The 22,523-nt window shown below is 33.2% G+C and overlaps 1 protein-coding gene and 1 pseudogene across 6 annotated transcripts in view; both read left to right on the forward strand.

The window, feature by feature from the left end:
• LOC132704680 (carbonic anhydrase-related protein 10) overlaps positions 1-22,523 on the forward strand; it is a 259,358-nt gene that overhangs the window by 176,016 nt on the left and 60,819 nt on the right. For all 6 annotated transcript variants that reach the window (XM_060674850.1, XM_060674846.1, XM_060674848.1 and 3 more), the window contains 2 exons: positions 12,543-12,679; positions 16,955-17,146. In XM_060674850.1, the coding sequence (XP_060530833.1) occupies positions 12,543-12,679; positions 16,955-17,146 (329 nt within the window). The remainder of the gene's footprint in view (positions 1-12,542; positions 12,680-16,954; positions 17,147-22,523) is intronic.
• LOC132704340 (uncharacterized) lies at positions 15,709-16,259 on the forward strand (annotated as a pseudogene).

The following is a 22,523-nucleotide window of genomic DNA, read 5'->3' on the forward strand; positions in this document are numbered from 1 at the left end:
TAATTTTTGGTGGTCATATCCTTCAACCCTTCCCCCGTTCACCAAAGTTCTTGAATTAGAGCTATATCTGTCTGCTCCGTAGTCCAGTCATTTTTTTCAGATAGTTAATAGATCAAAAAAATAAAAATAGCTATTTACACACATGACATCAATGTAGCAGCTCAATCAGTTAGTGGGTGACGCATGCGCGAGATCATTCTCAACTATACAAAAATATTATATGATGAGGGTACAAGAGTTCATCGCCCCCTCCAAAGTTACGTAAGTGCAGCGAAACTCAAGACTACAGTTTTTTGGGATTTCGAAAGAGTTATCTTTGTAGATTTCGTACCAATTGGTCACACTATAAAGCAAAACATATAAGGGGAAAACTGGGATGTTCCAGCGGGACAATTTTTATGTCCTGTAAAGTTGTGTTTCGTTGACTGCAATTCCCATATTATGAAATTCTTAAATAGCTCTTATTGTTCATATACGTAGTGGCTACCATGTATTTCCCAAACAAAGCATGTTGATAAAAGAGGTAGTTTGGAGAAAAAACTTTTTTTGGTGTTCAAGCTCTTCACCAAAGACGCAATTAAATGGAATACAACACCTACATACAACAAACTCGTCGAAAATTGCAAATTGCAAATAATAATAATAATATAGTATGAAGTAATAATAGTATCTGAACGAACCATGTACTACAGCAACAAATAAGGAAGGCGTATAGCAAATTCTTCGTTTCTAATAATAAATCTTTAGCTGCATTTTACGAGAAAAGGTTTTATGCAGCGATGTCATATTAAAGTTTGCCATACATGCTTTCCTCGGAGGAACCAATAAGCAATAAAATGACGTGATATTGTCGCTATTGTGCCACGAAAAATGAAACTCTGATTAAAATCTGAAAGCTTACCTTTCCACTGAATCATTTAAGTCGTCAACGGGCCTCTGGGCGCTAATAAAAGATAAAGTTTCGATGTGTCAGTTTTTGTATTTTACCGTGTCAATCGAGTAAATTGAAAGTTGAAATGAAAATTTTCTGGCAAAATTTTTAAACATTAAAACTTGATTATTTTTCATGTACAGGGAATCAAGTAGTAGTTATAAGTTATATAAAAAAAAATGTAAATTCAAATTTTTCTAGTTACGTTTAAGAACAGTACATATAGCGAGCAATAAAAGCAGTAATTTCAAATTATCGAAAAAATGTCATAGCTTAAAGGAAAAATAAAAAATTGTCATAGTAAAATGTAATATTTTAAGTTTTTTATATCTTACGCAATTTGTGTATGAAAAGACCATAATTTTCTCAACAAAAAGAAGTTTTTGCATTCTTTTCAGTTTTGAATTGCTTACCGCCGCGTTCCCATCATACATTTTCTAATTTCGCGCTTATTTTACGCATTGTTTAACCAAACTCTTGCCTTTGTTTTTAATCACAAAGGCGCGAGAGAGAATGGAGTTTCCTTTGGGACGATCCCCGGTTCCCATAATAAACCACAAGAATCTCTTTAGAAGTTGCAAAATTAAAAACAACGCAATTTAATATTAGACGCAACCAAGAACATACAATAACAAATTATGCGGCACCTCCATGGATTGTATTGTTTACTTTAATGAAAAACAAAGGGATTTCTTGCATAGCTGCTGATAGTTGCCTATATTGCTAAACTGGTCCCAAGAAAGTCTTTTCTTTAGCGAGCTCGTCAAAAGAAATAGGAAAAATATTATCTATCATCTACCATTGTGCAAAAAAATGTATATCACCCTTTAAAGTATACTTATTAAGTATTTTTGGATAATTAAATGCAATTGTCATTTCTGTTTTTTGTTGAAGGCTTTTCTCACTTGTTGTGAGTGTCCTAAAAAAAATAAATTTTAAAATTTAAAATATAGTCCAATTTACTAATTTCGACAGCCTTTATCTAGCAAAAAATTCAAATATTGCCAGTCAATCTATTATAATTAGCTCACTAAATGCAGTTTAAAATATTTTTAGTGAACTTAGTAAAGAATTTATGTTAATGTGAGGTTTACCAAGAATTAAAACTATAAAAAAATCCTAATAATTTTATTACTCATTTTTTATGAGCAATAATCGTTTCATATTCAAGATACACCAAAGAGCAAACTCGTGAAAATAATGATATTGAGCCAGATGTGCCTCACTAAAATGCTCAAACGTTTTCTGAGATATTGACCTGTAAACTTCGATTAGTTTTGATAAATTTAGAGTTTAAAGTGGCAGAGAATATTAAATTGTTTTCTTCTCTTACATATTCATCACAAACTTTTATTTTGTTATTTTTAAACAAATTTATTAATTTTCATTTTAAATAGTGCGCCCGTTTCAATAACTTTCTCCAAAAAATATATCAATACCTTCATAGCATCAGCAGATTTTAAAATATTTCTTTAAATGTATTTAAAACCGGACTATTGAAATTTTGGATTGAAGATTAAGACACTTTGTGTCGTAGAGAATTGCGTTTCACAAATTCACTGGGATATGACAATGCAAAAGAAAAAAAAGTTATCGTCGATTCTGCTGTTCCTCTAGAGTCTAGTGATCACCAAATTGTATAACGAGAAGTGTCAGAAATATCTTCCTCTAGCCAAAGAACTAAAACAGTTACACAAGAACGTTAAATAACATATACTCAAATATAATATTTTTTACTTTTTGCAACACTTCTGGATTCCTCCTGCGTCGGTTTTTGTTGAGTCGATCTTGCTGACGTTTCGCCAATCATCCCGTTGGCTTGTTCAGAGCTTGACTGAAACTGGCTCGCATTTTACTCTGTACCTGCTATTGTTTGAGAGGGGCGGAACTAAATGAGAGGTATAAACACCGCCTCGGATGACTGATTCCCATATTGATGACAGGTAAAGACCCGAGTCACGGTTAAGATTGTTAGATTGTTTATAGATTTCTATATACTCTCGTATTTTTCGTTGGTAGAAGAATTGATTATATGCAAGAACTTTAGTGTTATCGAATAAAATTTTATGTCCGATTTTGTGATTGTGTTCGGCAGAAGCTGATGAGTTTATTTTCTTAGAATGCTGTAAACTCCTGGCATTTTGAAATTTTGTCTTTGTCTTGATATTGAGAGATTTTTGGACGAGTGGTAAATCTGGTTTTGACATTATACTTCTTTAGAATTTCTGATCTGACATGTGGTCAGTGATGTTTTGAATGTAAGGAAGGAGCACAGTGCTAAGTGTAGGATTGCTTTCAGCCTCATTGCTATTGGAAGGTTGGGGTGAAGTGTATTTTTTGATGGAACGGTTAAAATCTTTAAGGTGGTTTTAACAAATTCCGTTACAGGGAAAACTGACAATTCTAATTTTTGTTTTTTTTTTTAATTTTCTGTTCTGCTTTATAATAAAAATTGTGGAAGAAAATTTTGTTAAATATTTATCGCCCCTTTCCGTTCTAGTCCGATAAACAATGACACATTTGCATTGTTTTATACAAAATTTACCGATAAAGCGAAAACAAGTTAAACAAACGCAATTCGTTAATATTGCGAAAAACGGTTTAAAAAGTTCCCTGTGTAAATTTGTTAAATTGGTGAAAATGATTGTTCTGCCAATTGGTTTGTCAAATAATTGTTAACTAATTGCAGTCGTGTAAGCCGAATAACATTGAGTTAATCGAACGCCGCGCTTAATTTTCCGTTTTTTGTTGCCTGAATATATAAATAAAAAAACAACGCGATAAATTTAACGCCGTTCTAATTTTCAGCATCGAACTTTGGCCCAACTCGGGCTCGTTCCGTAAAACAAAACGTTTACCTAATCCCAAATCCCTATTTAAACACAAAGAAAAAGTTCTCTCTCTCCATCGAACCCTTAGAACAAACTAACCAAACCGAACAAAGCTGCTGAGTTGATAGACGCTCATTGAATGGATGATATTGTGCAATGGGGCACACAAATATTGACTTTAATTAGACCTCAGAAAGCTTGGCGAAGAAAAATCAGATTACTGCTGGGGTCAGCACTGTTAACCGCAGTTTGGTAATGTAAAATGCATCGTACACTTAAAAGAGTTTCGAAATTGGGTTGGGAACGATGTTGCCAGTAACGTTTTAGTTTTGTGAAACCGTTTCCGAAACTACAATGTACGTGTACGGGGACGAAGGAAAATATGGCTTAAAAAACTTATCGTTTTGGGAATTACTCACGGAAACCCTTCATTGAAAGTTTATTAATTTGTCGGTTTGAATCCACGGTGTTAACAATAGTTCTATGTGATCTTTAATTAAAAAGTATTTTCTCGGAAGTTACGCTATGTGTATACATTACAATTTTTTTTAAATTTATTTGTATTTACATATTTTAAAAAATACATACCTATCCGGGTGATATAAGAAACTGGAAACACTCTATAACTTTTAAACGACTTTAGACAGCGATTTGAAATTTGGAAGAGTTAATATAGGCTGTATGTTCAATTTTTTGACCATATGAAATCATTGGTTGCACTTCCTATATATTTTTTTGCATTTCTGGATTCAAGAGATCATTCTAAGTAGGATAGGATGGTTCTTCTCATTTTTAATAATAAATAATAAATACTATTTACCGAGTCGCCTGATCATAGGAAAAATTGTAAATAAAACTTCTTTACGTGTCAAATAGCATTTAATGTAATGAGCTATTAATTTTTTAGGATAACCTAGTTTTTTCAAATAGGACCCTAGTGGGAACAAAAAGTTTTTAAAACCGTTACTTTTTTTGCAACATTTTGACACCAAAATTTTCGAAATCTCGAATCTCTGAAAATCAAAAACTCAAAAGAACAAGAGAATAGAAATATTTTTTTCTTTTCACTTTTTGGGATAATTCAACATAATATTTTGAAAATCTGTTAGAAAATAAAACCTCAACAATGCCGGTAGAATTGATTTGAAAGTGGTATATCGACGTGTGTCACTGTAAGACAAGTTTTACATTGATACATGTCGATTATTTTGTGGATTTCTCATTTTCAATTACAGCTTTCTAAAGAAAGAATGTGCAGAAAGGCGACATCCTGGATACCAGGCTGCATACAACCCACGGGATTGTCGAGAGTTTTTTCTGTATTCCCCGTATATCAGAAACATATCAACTTTTTCTCCATTTGTAAATTGATTATTGCTTTCTAAATCGATATCACGACAAAATCGATAATCACATGAAAATGTACAAACTGTCAGAATTTTCAATCATGCCGACTTGATGATGAATAGAAGCAAAGTCACCTAAGTAATACTTTGTTTTTATAAGAATGTATTTACTTTTCTGGTTTTTTCCTTCCTGTGAGTTTATTTTTTTACGGATGTTGAAAATTTTGGTGTCAAAATGTTGCAATAAAGTACCGATTTTAAAAAGTTTATGTTCCCACTAGGGTGCTATTTGAAACAACTAGGTTATCCTAAAAAATTCATAGTTCATTACAGTAAATGCTATTTGCCATTAGGCAAGTAAAGAAAAGTTTTATTTCCAATTTTTCCCAAGATCAGGTGACCGGGTAAATAGTATTTATGATGGTCGCAGCCTCATAGACACATTTTTGAAAAATTAAATAAAAAAGTTGAGCCATTTAAAATTGTAAAGATACTGTCATTTCCGCTCAAACCGAAAGTGCAAGCACATACATACTGTCACACATATTGTCAAAAAATTGGACATTCAGTCTATATTAACCCTCCCAAATTTTAAATCGCAATCTCCAGCCCTTCAGAACTTATTGAGTGTTCCCACTTTTTTGTGTCGCCCGCTATATTGATGCCATATAGCTACTAGAGATATAGGGGCTTTGCCTATGGCGATAATAAAGCAACTAAAACAAAATTTTTGCACAAGATTTAGAAACTCGTTTAAATGTTCTAAGAAAACGAGTTGCGTGTGTGGAAATCACTGTTGAGAAAAAAATGGCGCAAAGTGCAGGTTAATTGGTGAAATTTAGGGGCGTGCGCCGGAAAACCATACTTGCGGCACGTGAATTATCCATATAGCGACTAGAAATATCTAGAAAATCTCGTTTTCAACCAATGACCTTGGGGTATTCAGCAAGCAACACAGCCGTTGACAGAATAAATTTGGATGCAGCATTTTTAAGGCACCACTTTCTCTCGATATGTTCAGATCCCATTAAATCTTCAGCCAAAAACTAGTTAAATGTGGATATCGCTGTTTAGAAAGAAAATGGCGCAAAGTGCGGATTAGTGGATGAAATGTGCTCTCTACGAAAAAATCATGGCTACCTGAGGCGCATCACTTTTTACCATAGTAGGGTATTTAAGAGAATACAGTAAAATATTTTCGGCACACAAAATTGGTTAACCCGGGAGAAAGATATCATAAGAACCTGTAAGAGTACAATGCTTTATATTTATATTTATATTGCGTCTTTTTTCATTTGCTAGTTTCTGGTTTCTTACTCGTTAAACTTACTCAGTTAGACTAACTCAGTCCCTCCTAGAAGACTTGCCAAATATCCAAGAAAGAATCAAAAGTTTTTTTTTAATTTACTATTTCTTAATTAAGTAATCAGTTCTCTTCTTGATGCTTGGGGTTTAGAGTTCAAAACCATTTTTTTCAATTTTCTAGATGCGTCAAAATTAGAATTAGGATCTTATATACTGATCAATTCCAAAAAGATTTAGAAACCTAATAAAATAGAAAAAGTGTTAAGTATTGACGTCATTTCTTGTCGAACCGAAAAATTAAAGCTAACTGAGAATATTTAAAAGTTAACTCACTAGGTCTAGGTCGTCGAATCATGGGGAATATTTAAGAAGGTAATGAGTAATCACTACATCCTCTAATATGTCTACTGACTTGCTATATAATTTACTAATAAATGTTATGAAAAAATTAATTCAGATATACAAACGAATTGAATTGAATTCGATAAACGATCGTGCTGCATTTAAACGTTGTTAGTAGTATTTTTTCAGAAATTATTATAGGAAAATAAATACATCGTTTCCGTAATAAAACGACTGTCGATCGCGGCGACAATGTATTCAAAAGTGTCACAAATTGAAATACTTTGTTGAAAAATATCGAGAAATATATGTTGGCAGAATAGAAAACCTTCACTCGGAGTACTCTGTATGTATAGTGCAAATTGACGTCATTCGACTGGCAAATTACCAATACGTGGCCGCATTTTCATTTAAAAAGCGAACTATTCAAATGGAAATTGAGGAAAATCTGATAATATTCGTCCCGAAACAAAACCTCTTCGTATAAACTTATCAAAAGTCAAACTCTGCAATATACACTAGAGTTTGGCTTAGACGAATTCATCCTCCATAACTGAAAAATTCATCCAGACTTACGAGGAAAGGAAATAAAAATGTAAAATACGCTGCCTTTTTTTTCGCTTTCGTTTCAACATCTCCCGTCCATTTTTCTCAGTAAAGATCATAGAAATATCCGCCGATAACTAGAGATCAAACTTTGTAAACGGATTTCAAATATTACTCGAAAATTTTGTACGTACTTACTCAATTAGGTATATTCTGGCGCTTGATAAAATTCCACTTTCATCGTTTTGTGTATTTTATTGACGTTATCAAAAGTTGCTCATAAATTTTATATTATCGAATAACGCTATCCCGCTTGCTTACTTTTAGCAAGTAGATGTTCGCATAATGCAATACAGAGGAGCAAATAGTCATAGTTAAATCGTTGTTTTATAATATATAACCTAACCCCTGTGACAGGAATGGATTAATAACGAAAAAATAACTAAACCTAACACACTGATTTGGGAAAGAAAAAATACTTAGAAAGATAGTAAAACCGTTAGTTTTGGTGAATTTAGGTTACTTTGGCGCTACTGTGATTACGATTATTGAATAGAGTATGAAATACATTTTTTTCACAGAATTAGTTTCAATAATAATTTAATCGTCCTGTTTTCTACCGCGGCGGGAGGAAAAGAAAAATAATGCCGTCGCTTAGCTTTACAATTTTTGTTTCAATAAACAATTTTATTCGGTGTGAATGTGAAGTTAATAGTTAGTACACAAATGTATTTTATTATATTAACATACAATTTTAATTTCATCAGGAATATTATATTCAATGCGTTCAAATAAACATATTAAAAAAGTAATTCGCATCCATTAAGCTATTGTTTGAAATAGTATATTGAAATTAAATTATCGGTATGCATACAGTTGGAAACAACTTTGCCGCTCTCTGATTGCTGTGATTAAGAGTCTATACCAAGCAGTGAAGTTTCAGCTTGAAGCTCGCCACGTTGCCGGTGAAAATGATGATATGCAAGGACTCTAATTTGCAATTTTGATGAGCACACACTTTCAGTCATCCCATAGTTTTGTCAATTTGTGGGCGTGTGTGTGTGTTTATAAAATTGTTTATAAAATTCTTCGATAAATAATGACTTTGCCAGCTAGGTATATGGTTTGATCCTGTATTCTACCGGGTGACACAAAATGTAGGTACCACCTAATTTTTCTTCAGCTTTAAACATATTAATTTCATATGATATACCTGTATATAAAATTGTATTCTTTGAATATTTCGATTGTCGAAACAGCTTCCGGTTTAATCAGTACTAAATATTTGTTATTGACTAGTAGGCTAAATAGTAATAATAATATTCTTATAATGTAGACAACGACAAATTTAAATTAAAAATAATACATCCCGTTTTATATATCCACAAAATAAACAAATGAAAATTCTCCCTATAACCCTTAAGTGGCTCGGGATCACATGTCATTAAGATGACGTTAATAAATGTTTAAAGGAATCGCTACATAATTTATATAAAATACAAGGTCTAACCTACATAATACAAAAATTTTACTTTAAATTTGATATTGAAAACAAGCAAATCTTACATTACTTACATTCTTAGTTTTTTATTTTATTTGTTAACACGGCCATCCTGCTCTGAAAGCGTCCTCGCGCTATTTATAAAATTTTACAAACCAACAACAGAATTTTTGTAAATGCTACTATTTAAAGTTTAACTCGTTACAAACAGACAACGAGGTTGCTATTGTAACATGAATTAAATCTTTTTTTATTCAATTATGGGATTGCCATTATCTCTGTTTTACACTTTTTTTTAAATAATGGGATTGCCATTATTAACCTCACTTTTTTTTTTCAATAATGGGATTGCCATTCTTCTTCTACTTAATAATTACATTGTTCTTTATAGTATAATTGAAATCACTATCGGGGTTTTCAAATATTGAGCAGCAAAATGGATCATTGTTTTGGAATTCCTTTAAAGTTTTAATATTCGATATTTTGTTAATGTTCATCGTTTTCAAAGCACACACTTTAAGAGCACTTTCATTTTCTGGAGGATTGCAGCTTAAATAGTCCACGTGAGCCATTTTCTTTCCGGGTCTATATTCAATTTTATAATCATAATCTCGCAATTTGACCCACCAACGCGCAACACGGGGATAGCTAAGGTCTCTAAGTCATACGAGTGATACCGTGTTTCGTAATCATTTTAACGGCGACTGAAGTAAGCAACGGGACGAACTGCAACATTTTCATTTTGCAACAGAGCAGCTCCTTGTCCAATCGAACTAGCATCCTTAGGCAGCTCACAAGGTAGATCCGGATTGTAAATTCGTAACACCGGTGAATCGGTTAGTTTATTTAATATTAACTGCCTTGCTTTTTCACACTCAGGAGACCAGTGAAATTCAAAATCCTTTTGTAACAAAGCCGTTATTGGCGCGGCTAACACTGAGAGTCGTTTAATACATCGGAGGAAATAGCTTGCAAGTACCATAAACTGCCTAACACTTTTGACGTTTGTCGGAACAGGCGCTTGAGTTAAGGCATTTATTTTACGCTGGCTGGGTCGCACTGATCCGGCACTTAAAATAACTGGCATTTTCCATAGTTCAAAGCAAACTCATTGGTAGATATTGCATTAAGTACATCTTCCAGGTTCTGCAGTCCCTCTTCAATACTTTTTGAAGGCACTAGTACATCATCAAGGTAAACGAAGGGTTTTGTTCCCTTTAAATTACTCAATGAAAATCACGACTTCACATGGTGGCAGCTTTAAATGCTCGAGCCCCGGGTGTTTCTTTATCACGAAATGCAGTGATGAAATAAGCACAAAAATTTTCCCAAGTTCGGCGGATCTGCCGCCATTCGCAACAGTATCGATAGCCTCGATTTTTCAAAGCCTCGCGTGCCCTAGCGGTCATTAAATTATCGCTGACGTTTAATTCATCTTTTAATATCGTAGCGTCTTCTAACCACTCACGGATTGCGTAAGCGCTGTTGCCCGGATCATAGCTGGTTAATTTGAATTTCGATGTTGACGCTTGCGTACTTGGTCGAACTGCTACGGGAAGGTTGGGCGTTGGCATTTCCTGTGAATATGACGATCGCCATCTTTGTTTGTTTCGCCAACTCAGCAATTTGTTGTTGTTGGGCAGCGATTAAATTAATTAAAGTTTCTTGCCAATGCACTGTCCTTTTAGACAACATCGTCTTTGTTTCAGCACCAACACCAGATAGGCCTTAAAACTGATTTCGTTACTTGCAAACAAATAGCTAATATTTCTGATTTTAGGACCAGGATTATACGAGAGCCATCATCTGCAGGATTCCAGTCCGAGTTCAATAAACGCACGGATGATATCCCAGAATATATACCCTTTTTCTTTAACCACATATATTTAATGAGTTGTTTATGGCTTCGACTCTTACTGAATAAATTTTTTGAGATGTTTTTTAAAAGCACTTAATGATGTTAAAATTATGAATCTCTGCCTTAAATCCTCATCTAGGAATTTTTGTTTTTTTTTGTTTTGTTTTTTACACTTATTTGTTATCACATTTTTCTTTTCTCTATTTCTTGTATTGTAAGATTCAGTTATATTCTGTAGTTTGGTTTCATTTTTGGAAATATTTAAAACCGCTGATTTTAAAAATAACTGCTTTACCGTGAAACCTTTCGACCCCTAAACAGTTCTACAGAAGAATAATTTTTTTCTAACTATTTTTAGGAAATATTTTTGCATAATTTCCAATTTTTTATGAGTACTCCTCCCCTCCCCAAATTTTGATTGTAAAATATTTGAATTTGTTAATCAGTAACCTTAGATTGTTTACTACTCTTTGTAAAGGTTTTTTCCATTTTAATTGTTATTCCTCAGTAGTTTATTTTTTCTGTCGACTTTAAACTCCGTTTATTGCACGAAAATGGCATAACAACTGTTTTTCTTTATTCACCGTAAGTGACATCTGTTTAAACCAACTCAAGTGTTTACTGCAGTCATTTTCCACTTTGGTTTTAAGATCATTCCAAGAATCATCTTCGTATAGGAAAACTTTGTTGTTCGCAAAAGCAAGAATGGTCCTTGACCTGTTAAACACAGAAAAACACATTTTTGACGACAATTTTGATATATTACACACAGCCACAAAAAGTAGAAAATTAAATTTATTGGAAGCCATGGAGATTAACAAATTGAGACATTCAAATGTATTGCTTAACGATCAATTAGATTTAAATACCTCTCCTTTATGGAACTTAAATTCTCGCAACAACATTAATTAAGGTTTTATGGTCATTTTTCGGTATATATAGTAGCAGGTAGTTTCTAAATATTACATTTGATAAAGGCGCGGTGCTGTCGAAACAATTGTCATGTCATAATATACAATTTCGTGAAAATCTGAACTTTTAGTTCTTATTTATTTTTATAAATAGCACCTACAGCTTTAAATAATGCTATAGAGACAACTTTAAAAGGATCAGTGTCCTATTCAAGATAGGAATTTAATAAGTTTAATAAATATATAAACATGCATATTACCTTTTATAAATAAATTTCAAAAATATTATCTACACCTCAGTATTTTACATTTTTATTGAGAATTAAAACTTTTTGATGATGATGATGATGATGATGATAGCAAGTCACTGTGTTTCTGAACCAAAAATTAGGAATATTTGAAGCACTTGAAATTTACTCGAAATTGTAGTAATAACTAAACCTTCAAGTTCAAATAACTAAATCTTCAAAGTTCCTTCAAAATTGCTAAAAAGGTCTTAAAAGTATGGATAAAAAAAATATTTAAAATTTTAAACCTTGGAACTTCAAAACCAAACAATTTGGGACAAATATTTGTATATAATCATAGTCATATGATGTGTTAAAGAATCGAATAAATACGTTATTTCGTGTTCAAATTTATATGTAAACCATAAAAAACGTGTTAGGTGTGTGGAAACTGCTGTTTAGAAAGAAATTGTCTAAAATGCAAATTAGTGGGTGAAATATAGAGGCATGCGCGGAAAATTCCACTAAAATTTAGAGACACAATCGCGATTGAATTGAAATTCTAATTTTTATTTCCCAACTGAAACTGTAGTACAATGGATTAAAAGATTGATAAAATTATATATATTAAACTATAATACAAAAGAAAGGAATTCGTAGCGGCCCCAAAGTTAAAAAACACGACAGACCATTTAAGGGTGTGGGTGGATACACAAAGTAAAAACCGGTATTTTCTTTTTGCAGGTCCCGCCTTCTGGGGTCTAATAAATCCGGAGTGGTCACTATGCAACAAGGGTCGGAGACAGTCACCCGTTAATCTGGAACCCAGTAAGCTGCTCTTCGACCCCAACCTCAGGCCTTTGCACATCGATAAACACCGAGTAAGAGGCTTAATACTAACACTTCCCGGTTTAACATGTGCTCTGTGACGTACAAAACGCGTACTACGGGGCAGAGATTAGCGCTGTCACTTGCGAATTACGCTTTATCGACATCGTCCGTCCCTGCTGTATATACCCTTAAAATCGATTGATCGTGTATTTGCAATACGTCGCATCCACGTTGACTGTATTTCAATTCGAATTGTTGAATGACATCTTTAGATCTGGTTTACACGCCTCAATAACTAAAACACAAAACATTTATCCCGCAAATACTTAAAAAATATTTGGACAGGGATTCCGATGGCTGGCTACAAGGTGGCGCCGAGAAAGCACATGTTTTGCACATAAATAAAATCTTTTTTTTTATTTTCTAAATAGTTTTGTTTTAATTAATTTTAAATATTGTAATTAGTAAGTTCTTCATGTCTTATGTTACTCATTGTGAGACAATGTAGACAAAAACAAGTGAATTCGGAATAAATATTTGAAAGCCTGCAACTTTTGTTTAAACTTTTTAAACAAAAATGTGCTAGGAAGGAAGTACTAAAATGAAAGAGTTTGGTTTAAATAAAATATTTCTTAGTCCACCTCCAATAATTTTATTATAAAAGCTTCAACACATTATACATAAATACACAGCATACCTCATCTAACCAACCCTAACTAACCAATTGTTTAAAAGTTGCCCATAGCTCAAGTTAAAGTGGAAGTTCCTCGGGGTACTATTCTCGAACCCCTTTTATACAGCATATTATATATTTTTATTAACGATACGCAGATCTATACCTTCTTCCGACTCTCAGGTTATTACTCTCAATAACCTGTTAAATTCTGACTTACATAACCTTCTAAACATTTGTGATGAGCATCTTCTTCAAATCAACCCATCCAAGTCTGTTACCATATTATTCTGTAATGATAATGTTGGAGATGAGCTAAGCATATAAAACCTAAGAGTTTTAAATAGTATGATCCCAGTTGAAAACTTTTGAAAAAATTTAGGTCATGGCATTGATGAAAATTTAAAATTTAAAGAACACTTTACTTTATGTCCAAGAAGGGCATATTCAATGTCAAAATTATTATAATTTTATCGTCATTCCTTATCTCTTCATGAAAAACGAAAATATCGCATCGTACAACATAAATATCCGTCGACAACATTTGTTAACTGTACCTTAGCACAAAAAAAGAGTTTTTTTAACCAGATAGTTTTAGAATTAATAAATATAAAATAAATGACTTGACTTTATCCATTAGTTAATTCAAAAATAAATATATAAATTATTGTATATATATATATATATATATATATATATATATATATATATATATATATATATATATATATATATATATATATATATGGGATGGTCGTTCGACAATGTTCTCAATAATACTCTCTTCTAACCTCTAACTATAAACGTAAGTGTCCGATTTAAAAATATTGACTTTTAATGAAAAATCTTGCTGCTAAATTGAAGCTACTTTTGCAACAACACGTATGCAATTGAAAAGTAACAGTTTATTAAATATACTGTCAATACGTTTGAAGGGTCATGACCAATTAAACTGTTTCCAAAAATTTCAATTAGATAAAAAAGTTTCAACCTTAAATCTGATCAGAAAATTTATCTCCTGTGGATATTTTTTCAAACTTTGACGTACAGGGTGTGTAGAAACTAGCTATTATTTGTAAAAAATTGATTTCAATATCTTTCAGAAAATTACTATTTAAGAAAAATAACAATATTCTCTACATATGGGAATTTCTTTGATTTGTAAAGGATGGGATATTTCTATGTGCATTCGCTGTTTCATATTCGATAACCTAAAAGTATATTTTGACGTCACGCCACGTGACTAAAGTCACCTCGACAAATGCGAAAAATTGCAAACTAGAAAAGCAAAAGGAATAAAGGAAGCCAATAAAAATAGTTCAGATTTTAATTTTGGTCACATCGAATTTAAAGTTGTTGTTTGTAAGTCTTTATTAGCCACCTGTTGAAACCCAATTGCATTGTGACGCATCTTCCAAAGGATATGGTTCAATATTTAAAAAAAGGCGATGGTTGTTTTCACCCAATTTTCTATTTTACACAGTTACGAGCTAGAATGTCTTGCTATTTTAAATAGTCTCAAACCATTCGATGTGTACCTTCATGGAATACCCTTTACAATTTTTACAGATTGTGATAGTATTAGTATCACATTAGAAAAGCACATTGTACCCAAAATAGCCATATGAAATTTATTGCTCGAGTCTTATGATTTTAAAATTGAACACTGTTCAAATTCTCAAACGCGTCACGTGTATGCTTTAAGCAGGTGCCACAATATATTAGCTCTTGAGAGTTGTACTTTTGAGCAAGTATTATCAGTTAAGCAATTAATAGACCCTCAAATTTCTGATATAAATAAACCATTGTCTAAAGTTAATTCTCCTTTGTTTGAGTTAAGAGATGGTTTGGTATGCCGAAAATACAAAAATGGTACACTCTTGTTGTTTTATGTTGCTCAGTCCACGGTATGTAATATAATTCGCAAAGCTCATGAAAATCATGGTCGCTGTGGTATATCGAAGGTATGTGAAATTATTACTATTGGTTTCCAAACATGCAAGAACAAGTTAAAAAATGTATTGCAAATTGTGTAAGTTGTATTGAATTCTCTCCGAATCGAGGTAAAGTAGAAGGTGAGCTTCACTCAATCGCCAAAGGTAATGTACCATTTGATATATGTCATATAGACCATTTTGGACCAATTGAAAAATATAAGTGAGGTAATAAGTATATTTTGCTAGATGCAGATGCATTTACAAAATTTTCAAAACTTCATGCTTGGAAATCCACTTCTTCTGATCAAGTCATCAGATACGTAAAAAATTACTTTGCCAATTATTGTCGTCCCAGTAGAATAATTTCTGATAGGGGAACCGCTTTTACCACAGAAGCGTATAGTAACTTTCTCGGTAACCAAAATATTAGGTAAGCATGTTTTAATCGCGATTGGTTCTCCATGTGCAAATGGACAGGTCCAGAGGGTAAATTCAAGTATTGGACCTATTATAGCGAAAGCAACACCAACACTTGATTCGTGGAACAAAATTTGTGTGACGTGGAATTTTCTCTAAATAATACAATTTGTCAAGTACAGGTGAAACATCTTCTAAACTTCTATTTGGTGTATACCAAAAGTGTCCAAATGAAGATCGATTAAAGATTCTTTACAAGATCAGAAAAGAGTAGATTTAAAAAATATTCGACAAGTGTCATCTAAAAATATAGAAAAAAGTCAAACTATAAATAAAATACGATATGATAGAATTCATAAAAAACCTCATTCTTACAGCGTCGGTGATAAAGTGGTAATGACTAATCACGTTTCTACACCCTGTGTTAACAAAAAACTTGTTCCAAAGTTTAAGGGGCTATATTTTATAGATAAAGTTTTGCCAAACAATCGTTATATAGTTATGGATATAAATGGATATCAGGTAACACAAATTCCTTATCAGGGAACTCTGGATTCCTCTCATATGAAACCTTGGATGCCAGACAATGACTTATCTCAATAATTGCCATTAATTGTATTATAGTTTATGTAGTGAGTGTAGTGACTGTAATTATGTTATGTATTATTATGTCATTATGTCAAAAAAATAAATAATTATGTTGCTATTATAAAATGTTATACATTACGATTATGTGGAAAAACTTTTGTATATTTTAATGTTATATAAAAATGGATATGTTTTATTAGGAAGTTTTTACATGCTTTATCCAATTTTAAGGAATTTGTAATTTAGTTGAGTCGAGGTCGATCAACAGTCAAGTTGGTCGAAATGTAGCAGTGTAAATTTAATTTTTACACACTGTCGGTAATACAGATGCCTGTAATGTGTTATTGGTCTGTGTGTGCGTCGTCGTTCAGCAGGCACGACTACCGTTGCTACAGAAATAAAGTTTAAAAAACCCGCTTTTGTCGTGGCGATCCCATTAGGACAAAATGAAGTTTTCCAGTTTTGCAGTATACGAACTTTGGAAATGTAGACGAATATAATGTAATGAATATTTATATAATAATAACAAACAGGACCTTATAAACTAAGGGCTATAAACATAACAAAGCAGTCCTGAATGAATAATTTAAATGAGTGCCATTTTAATCCGTGACGAAAACGTAGGTGGTAGAAAGAAACATGTACTAAAATTTTCTAAGACTTTCCAACCACTCAACTGTGAGGATGGTCATTTTTGACTTTTCTTCCAGGTGAGCGGCACAATCATGAACACCGGTCATAGTGTGATATTTACAATCTACAACGATACCAACACCCACATAAACGTGACGGGAGGACCGTTGTCCTACAAGTATCAATTTCAAGAAATCCATATCCACTACGGGCTCCATGATCAGTTTGGGTCCGAGCACTCGATAAACGGATATGCCTTCCCGGCCGAGGTAAGCAAATTTGCTTAAACCCTAACGCCATTAATATCAATTTCGGAATTATTAGGTTTCGGGTATGCATATATACCACCCCATAGACCAAAGGCCGTTATTAACGGGCCCGTGATTGGAATTTGTTCGTGTTTCGTTTTCGAATCCTGTAAAGTCACTGCTCTATAATTATTTGCGGCATTAACGACAATAGTACCAAGTTCAACAGGAAACCGCGCGTACATGCTTAAAGAAACATCGATAAATAATTGTTCCGCGCAGACAATGAGCTTAACGTAACCGTTGAAATTGCCTAATCCCCGAAAGCTACGAAGTCAGTGAAACGGCAAATCTATTTTACACAGTTGCACAAGTCTGACTCGTCAAACGGAATCCAATATGTCACGCATGCTTTGCCAGGCACTTCCGAGTGTGGTTGTTCGAAATAAATCAATTACTTACAATTTGTTAACCTCCCAGTTTATAGTACCTTTGGCGAATGTTCTCTCACAGCGGACATATTTACACAAATGTTGCTCACCTTGCCAGGAAAAATGTCTTCGTAGAGACGACCACGTGAGCGTGAGAAAACTAGTTCTAACATTTTCTACTACAGGTGGCTGTGTTATTGAAAATGCCTCAGGAACTGAATTTTTATTAGATGAAATTTTATTATAAATATTACAGTTATTTTACATTATATTATATTTCTAGCATACCTAAACCTGACTTGGTGAGTTTTTTTGAGTAATTTGAAAATAACATGAGTTTGTTTACCAATAGTCAAGTCATTATTTTATTCGACTTCAATGCTCCTCTATTTAGCACAGATAGTGAAAGTGATTATAAGATAGGACTAATTAATAGTTTAATTAATTGCCTTAGTTTTTATCAACTTAAGCATTTTAAGCAGACTACTTACGTAAATACAATTTCAGGAGAGCAGCCGTAAAACTATCTCAGCCTGAGTCACTGAACCCAGAATTTAAACACCTTACCTCTGCTCTTCCCTCTAATAATTTCCACAATAAAGACATTAAGGGTTCGATCAAAAAATACACTTCACCACAATAGCAACGAGACCGAAAGTAATCCTACACTTGCCACTGTGGGCCTTCCTTACATTAAAAATATCACTGACCACATATCAAAAGTTCTAAAGAAGTATAACGTCAAAACCAGATTTACTACTTATCCAAAAAACATTTTCGGTCCATCAAAGACAAAATTCCATTTGAGATGCCAGGAGTTTACAGCATTTCATGTATATGTGCAAAAATACATTGAAGAAATCGGACGGAAAATATCAACATTCTTTCATGTAATCAATTCTTCTACCAACGAAAAATCCGAGAGTCTATAGAAATGTATAAAAAACCTCATAATCTTAACCGCAACTCAGGTCTCTGTCACCAATATGGGAAACAGTCATCCGAGACGGTGTTTATGCTCCTCATTTAGCTCCACCCACCTCAACCAATATATAAGCAGGTACAGAGGAAAACGCGAGCCAGTTTCAGTCAAGCTCTGAAGAAGCCAACAGGATCATTTGGCGAAACGTCAGCAAAAACGGACACAAGAGAGATCCAGAAGTTTTGTAAAAAGTATTACAGTACCCTGTGGAATTTTCTTTGAAAAATTTTGCGTTCCTTTATCTATTATCCATAAAAGATCATTTACGGTATGGTTCACATCCGAAATAATTGAGGCAATTAAGCATAGGTTATTCAAAAAACAAAAATACAACAGATCAGAGACAGTTTTAATCGAATATAAAACAATACGTAATGTCGCATATAGAACCTACATCTTTAAGGCTGAAAATGCTGTCACAGAAGATCCGACTGCTTTCTCAAATTGAAAACGTACAGAGAAAATTTCTGAAATTGCTTCACTTTTGTATAAATGGTTTCTACCCGGCTAGGGAACTGCTACAGACTGATTTATTACTAATGTTTAAGGTTCCCTCATTGTTGAATCGTAGAAGGTACTTTTCAATTTAGTTTTTACAGAAACTTTGCAATTCATTAGTGGATTGCCCTGAGTCGCTGAGCCAGCTGGACTTCCATGTTCCCTCGAGAATATAAGGGCGTCACCTGTATTTTACCTAGTAACTCCAAGAACCATTTTTTCAATTAAAGGTGATCTCTATCAGTTGATGAAATTATTTAATTACTTCTGCAATGATATTGACGTTTTTTTAATTAAACGTAAATTTGAAATATTATAATGGAATGTATGTTTCACTATTACTTTGCTGGAGTGTATATAGTTATTATTATTATTATTATTATTATTATTATTATTATTATAGTAATAGTTTTCAAGATGAAATTGTCTTCTAAATGAAAGTTAATCTGTTATTATTATTATTATTATTATTATTATTATTATGTTTATATTAGAACAAGATATAATAGTCCGACGAAGGTGACTTATTGTGATTGTGGTTTATTGTTATCATTGGATCTTGTGCTATAGTCACTTGAAACGAAGAAGACTGTCTCTGTGACGGTGGATTAGAGAAACAGACTCTAATTCAAACACGAGAAATTCCTAAATTTGGCACCGCACAAGTATCCGAATAATGAAAATCATCTCAAACAAATGAATATCACTCCCACCACAAAAGGCAATGACATTCGATCATTATATAGTAGCCAAGATGATTCACTGTGATTTTAACAGCAAAAGGGAGATTGGCTTTTGTTGAGGGTCCTATTAGGAGTTATGAAGAACTAAATAAGTTGTTAATTAAAATTTACTATATTACCGTAGTGATCTTTTTTAAATATTAATGCACCTGCATCGTTGCCAATGCAACTCATAACAAGCGACAACTTTCTTCAAGATATCTTCAAGTGTATTTGTTTGAAGTGATATGGGTAATGAAAAATTTAAAAATTCATGTTCAAATTAGAGCTTTATTTGGAACCGCCTAGGTAAGTAATTTATAAGATGAATCTTTTTACATAGATTTCAAAAACAAGAGACAATCTTTATTCACTCAAGTCTAAAAAACGGTTGCCGATAGGTATAGAGCATGTTTGTAGATTCTGTAAATAAATTATTGAACTTCTTAACGTAAATATCTAATATTTATGCAAAAAGATATTAAGCTTTAATAAAGCGGTGTTTTTCTGCAAAGAAAAATAAAATTAATTTTTTAAGAGTGGAAAGAGAGAGATAGAGAAATAAGTTACTCAGAATTTGGCTGCTCTGATAGATTATGGCAAACTATGAGCATAGAGCAAAATTTGATATTTAGTTCTCCAAGACTTCTACTAAGACACTCAGTGTAAATTACTAGTGAAAAAACACCACTGACTTCATCCCACCTACAAACAATCCAAAGTAACAATGAATCATGGCTATATTAAGTTAAACTAACCCAAAACTATAATTTATAAGGCCTGTGATTCCCGCCTCGCTTTCACTTTCTTGATGAATAAAAATATTTCTTGTATTTTTTTTAATGATATTGATTAGGCATATAATAGCGCAAGAAAGGTGATTATTGGATCTTGTACTATAGTTACTAGAAGGACGAAGAAGATTGTCTCAGTGACTTTAGATGAGGGAAACAGACCCCATTTACATTTACACTTACGCTTACACTTACACTTACACCCAAAAAGGCAATGCTGCAAGGTCACTGTGATTTGAACTGCATATACAGCAGCCAGAAGCGATTTTTTGCTAAGATCACACCATATGATTCATAAACTGAAGCAAACTGGGGCTTTTTGACACTTAGATATGTTAGGTTACCACCACACCATTTTTTATATTTTTCAAATCCCCAGAAACTGCTGTCACAATAGTTTGTACATCTTGGTATACTTGGTATAGCGGAGAAAGTTTATGAATGTTATCGTCTCAGCTATAATTAATACCATCGAGGAAGAAGTCGCTCGCAAATTCGAAAATTAATATTTCCCAAATGTTTTTTATGCTTCTAATCCCTTGCGAAATATTTGAAAAAGATTAATTATTTTTAAAACTACTCGCTGCATAACTGCCGCTCAAATTCACCTATCTTGTTCGAGGAGGGTGCGACTGCGTTTAAAACAAAATCCTCTTTAAACACCCCGTTCAATCCAGCATCCGTATACCCCAGTCACCTAAGGTTTTGCGGCATTAAATCGTCCCAGTCCTTAAATATATTGCCGTTCCTCAGCGCCCTAATAAATTTGAATCATTCATGGCAGGATAAATACTTAATAAATCCGCGCGATGGCGGAATTAGCGGTGATGCTCATTTTTATTTTCCACTCGAATTCGAGTGTGCCGCTTTCGCTTCGCAAAAGGTACCGCGGGGAGTCGTGTCTCCGGAATTATTCTCATCTTGTTCGCTTCCCGCCTCTAAAGTTTGCCTACCTCAAGTGTCATTAAATACTTTGTTGTTGCTTTTCGGTCCTGGCGTTCCGCGTGCCGGATGATATTGTTCCTGCGTTAATTCGGAATTTTAAATTGTTGCCGCAGCGAGCCCGCCTTTGCAATTAAAATGGGTAATTAAGGCCGGCCCTTTACATTTTTAGGCGCGCGTTTTTTTTTTATTTGTCTCCGTACACAACTACACAAAACACAAATCATCTTTAAACGAATAGGTGGCAGACACGTATACCTGCAGATATGGATTTTTTCCTTTTTTTTACTTGGGTATTTTGAGGGCAAATTGTTTTATTATCGGGTAATTTGTGACATCATGGGAATCGAGAGTGTGAGTGGATAATGTATGTCTAACCCTCAGATTTACTCGTTCATAAAATCCGCCAATATTTTGTATCAATATTTCTAAGGGGCGATACAGGCGGGAATAAATATCAAGAATGGGAATAGCTAGAGGGGAGAAAACTTGTTTCAGGATAATTGGATGTCCAACGCAAGGCTGAGAAAATTAGAACTCAACAGCGCAACTGATACTTGCGCACCGTAATTATCGTCTTACCAGAAGAATTTCAGTATAATAACACCGAAAATACACCAAAACTGCTGCAAAACACGAAGAACTAAATGAAATACAAGAAAATATTATAACGCTATGACATACCAAACTGCATTGCCCGCTATACCACCTTAAATTCTTACGCTTTCATTTCGCACTTCTAAAGCAGCTATTGGTTATAGAAATAGACAAATATTGTTTAATTTTAAAACGTAAAATTTTAAAACTCAAAAAGATATCAAAGGGAATTTGAAGTTTTAGATCTGGCAAACGTGCATTTTGAATGGGCTCGGAACCCCACTAAACGGAAACAAGCGTCTAGGTACAACCGTACAAAAGTATTTCCATGTTTTACGAAAAATTATTTATTTATTTCTACATGAAACTTAGGAAAAATGCACAGTTAAATTATAAGCTGATACAAAAGTAAAAACTAATTTGAGAGAAAAA

This window comes from Cylas formicarius, unplaced genomic scaffold (genome assembly GCF_029955315.1).
Source record: "Cylas formicarius isolate icCylForm1 unplaced genomic scaffold, icCylForm1.1 PGA_scaffold_7__23_contigs__length_41026272, whole genome shotgun sequence".
Classification (NCBI taxonomy): Eukaryota; Metazoa; Arthropoda; class Insecta; order Coleoptera; family Brentidae; genus Cylas; species Cylas formicarius.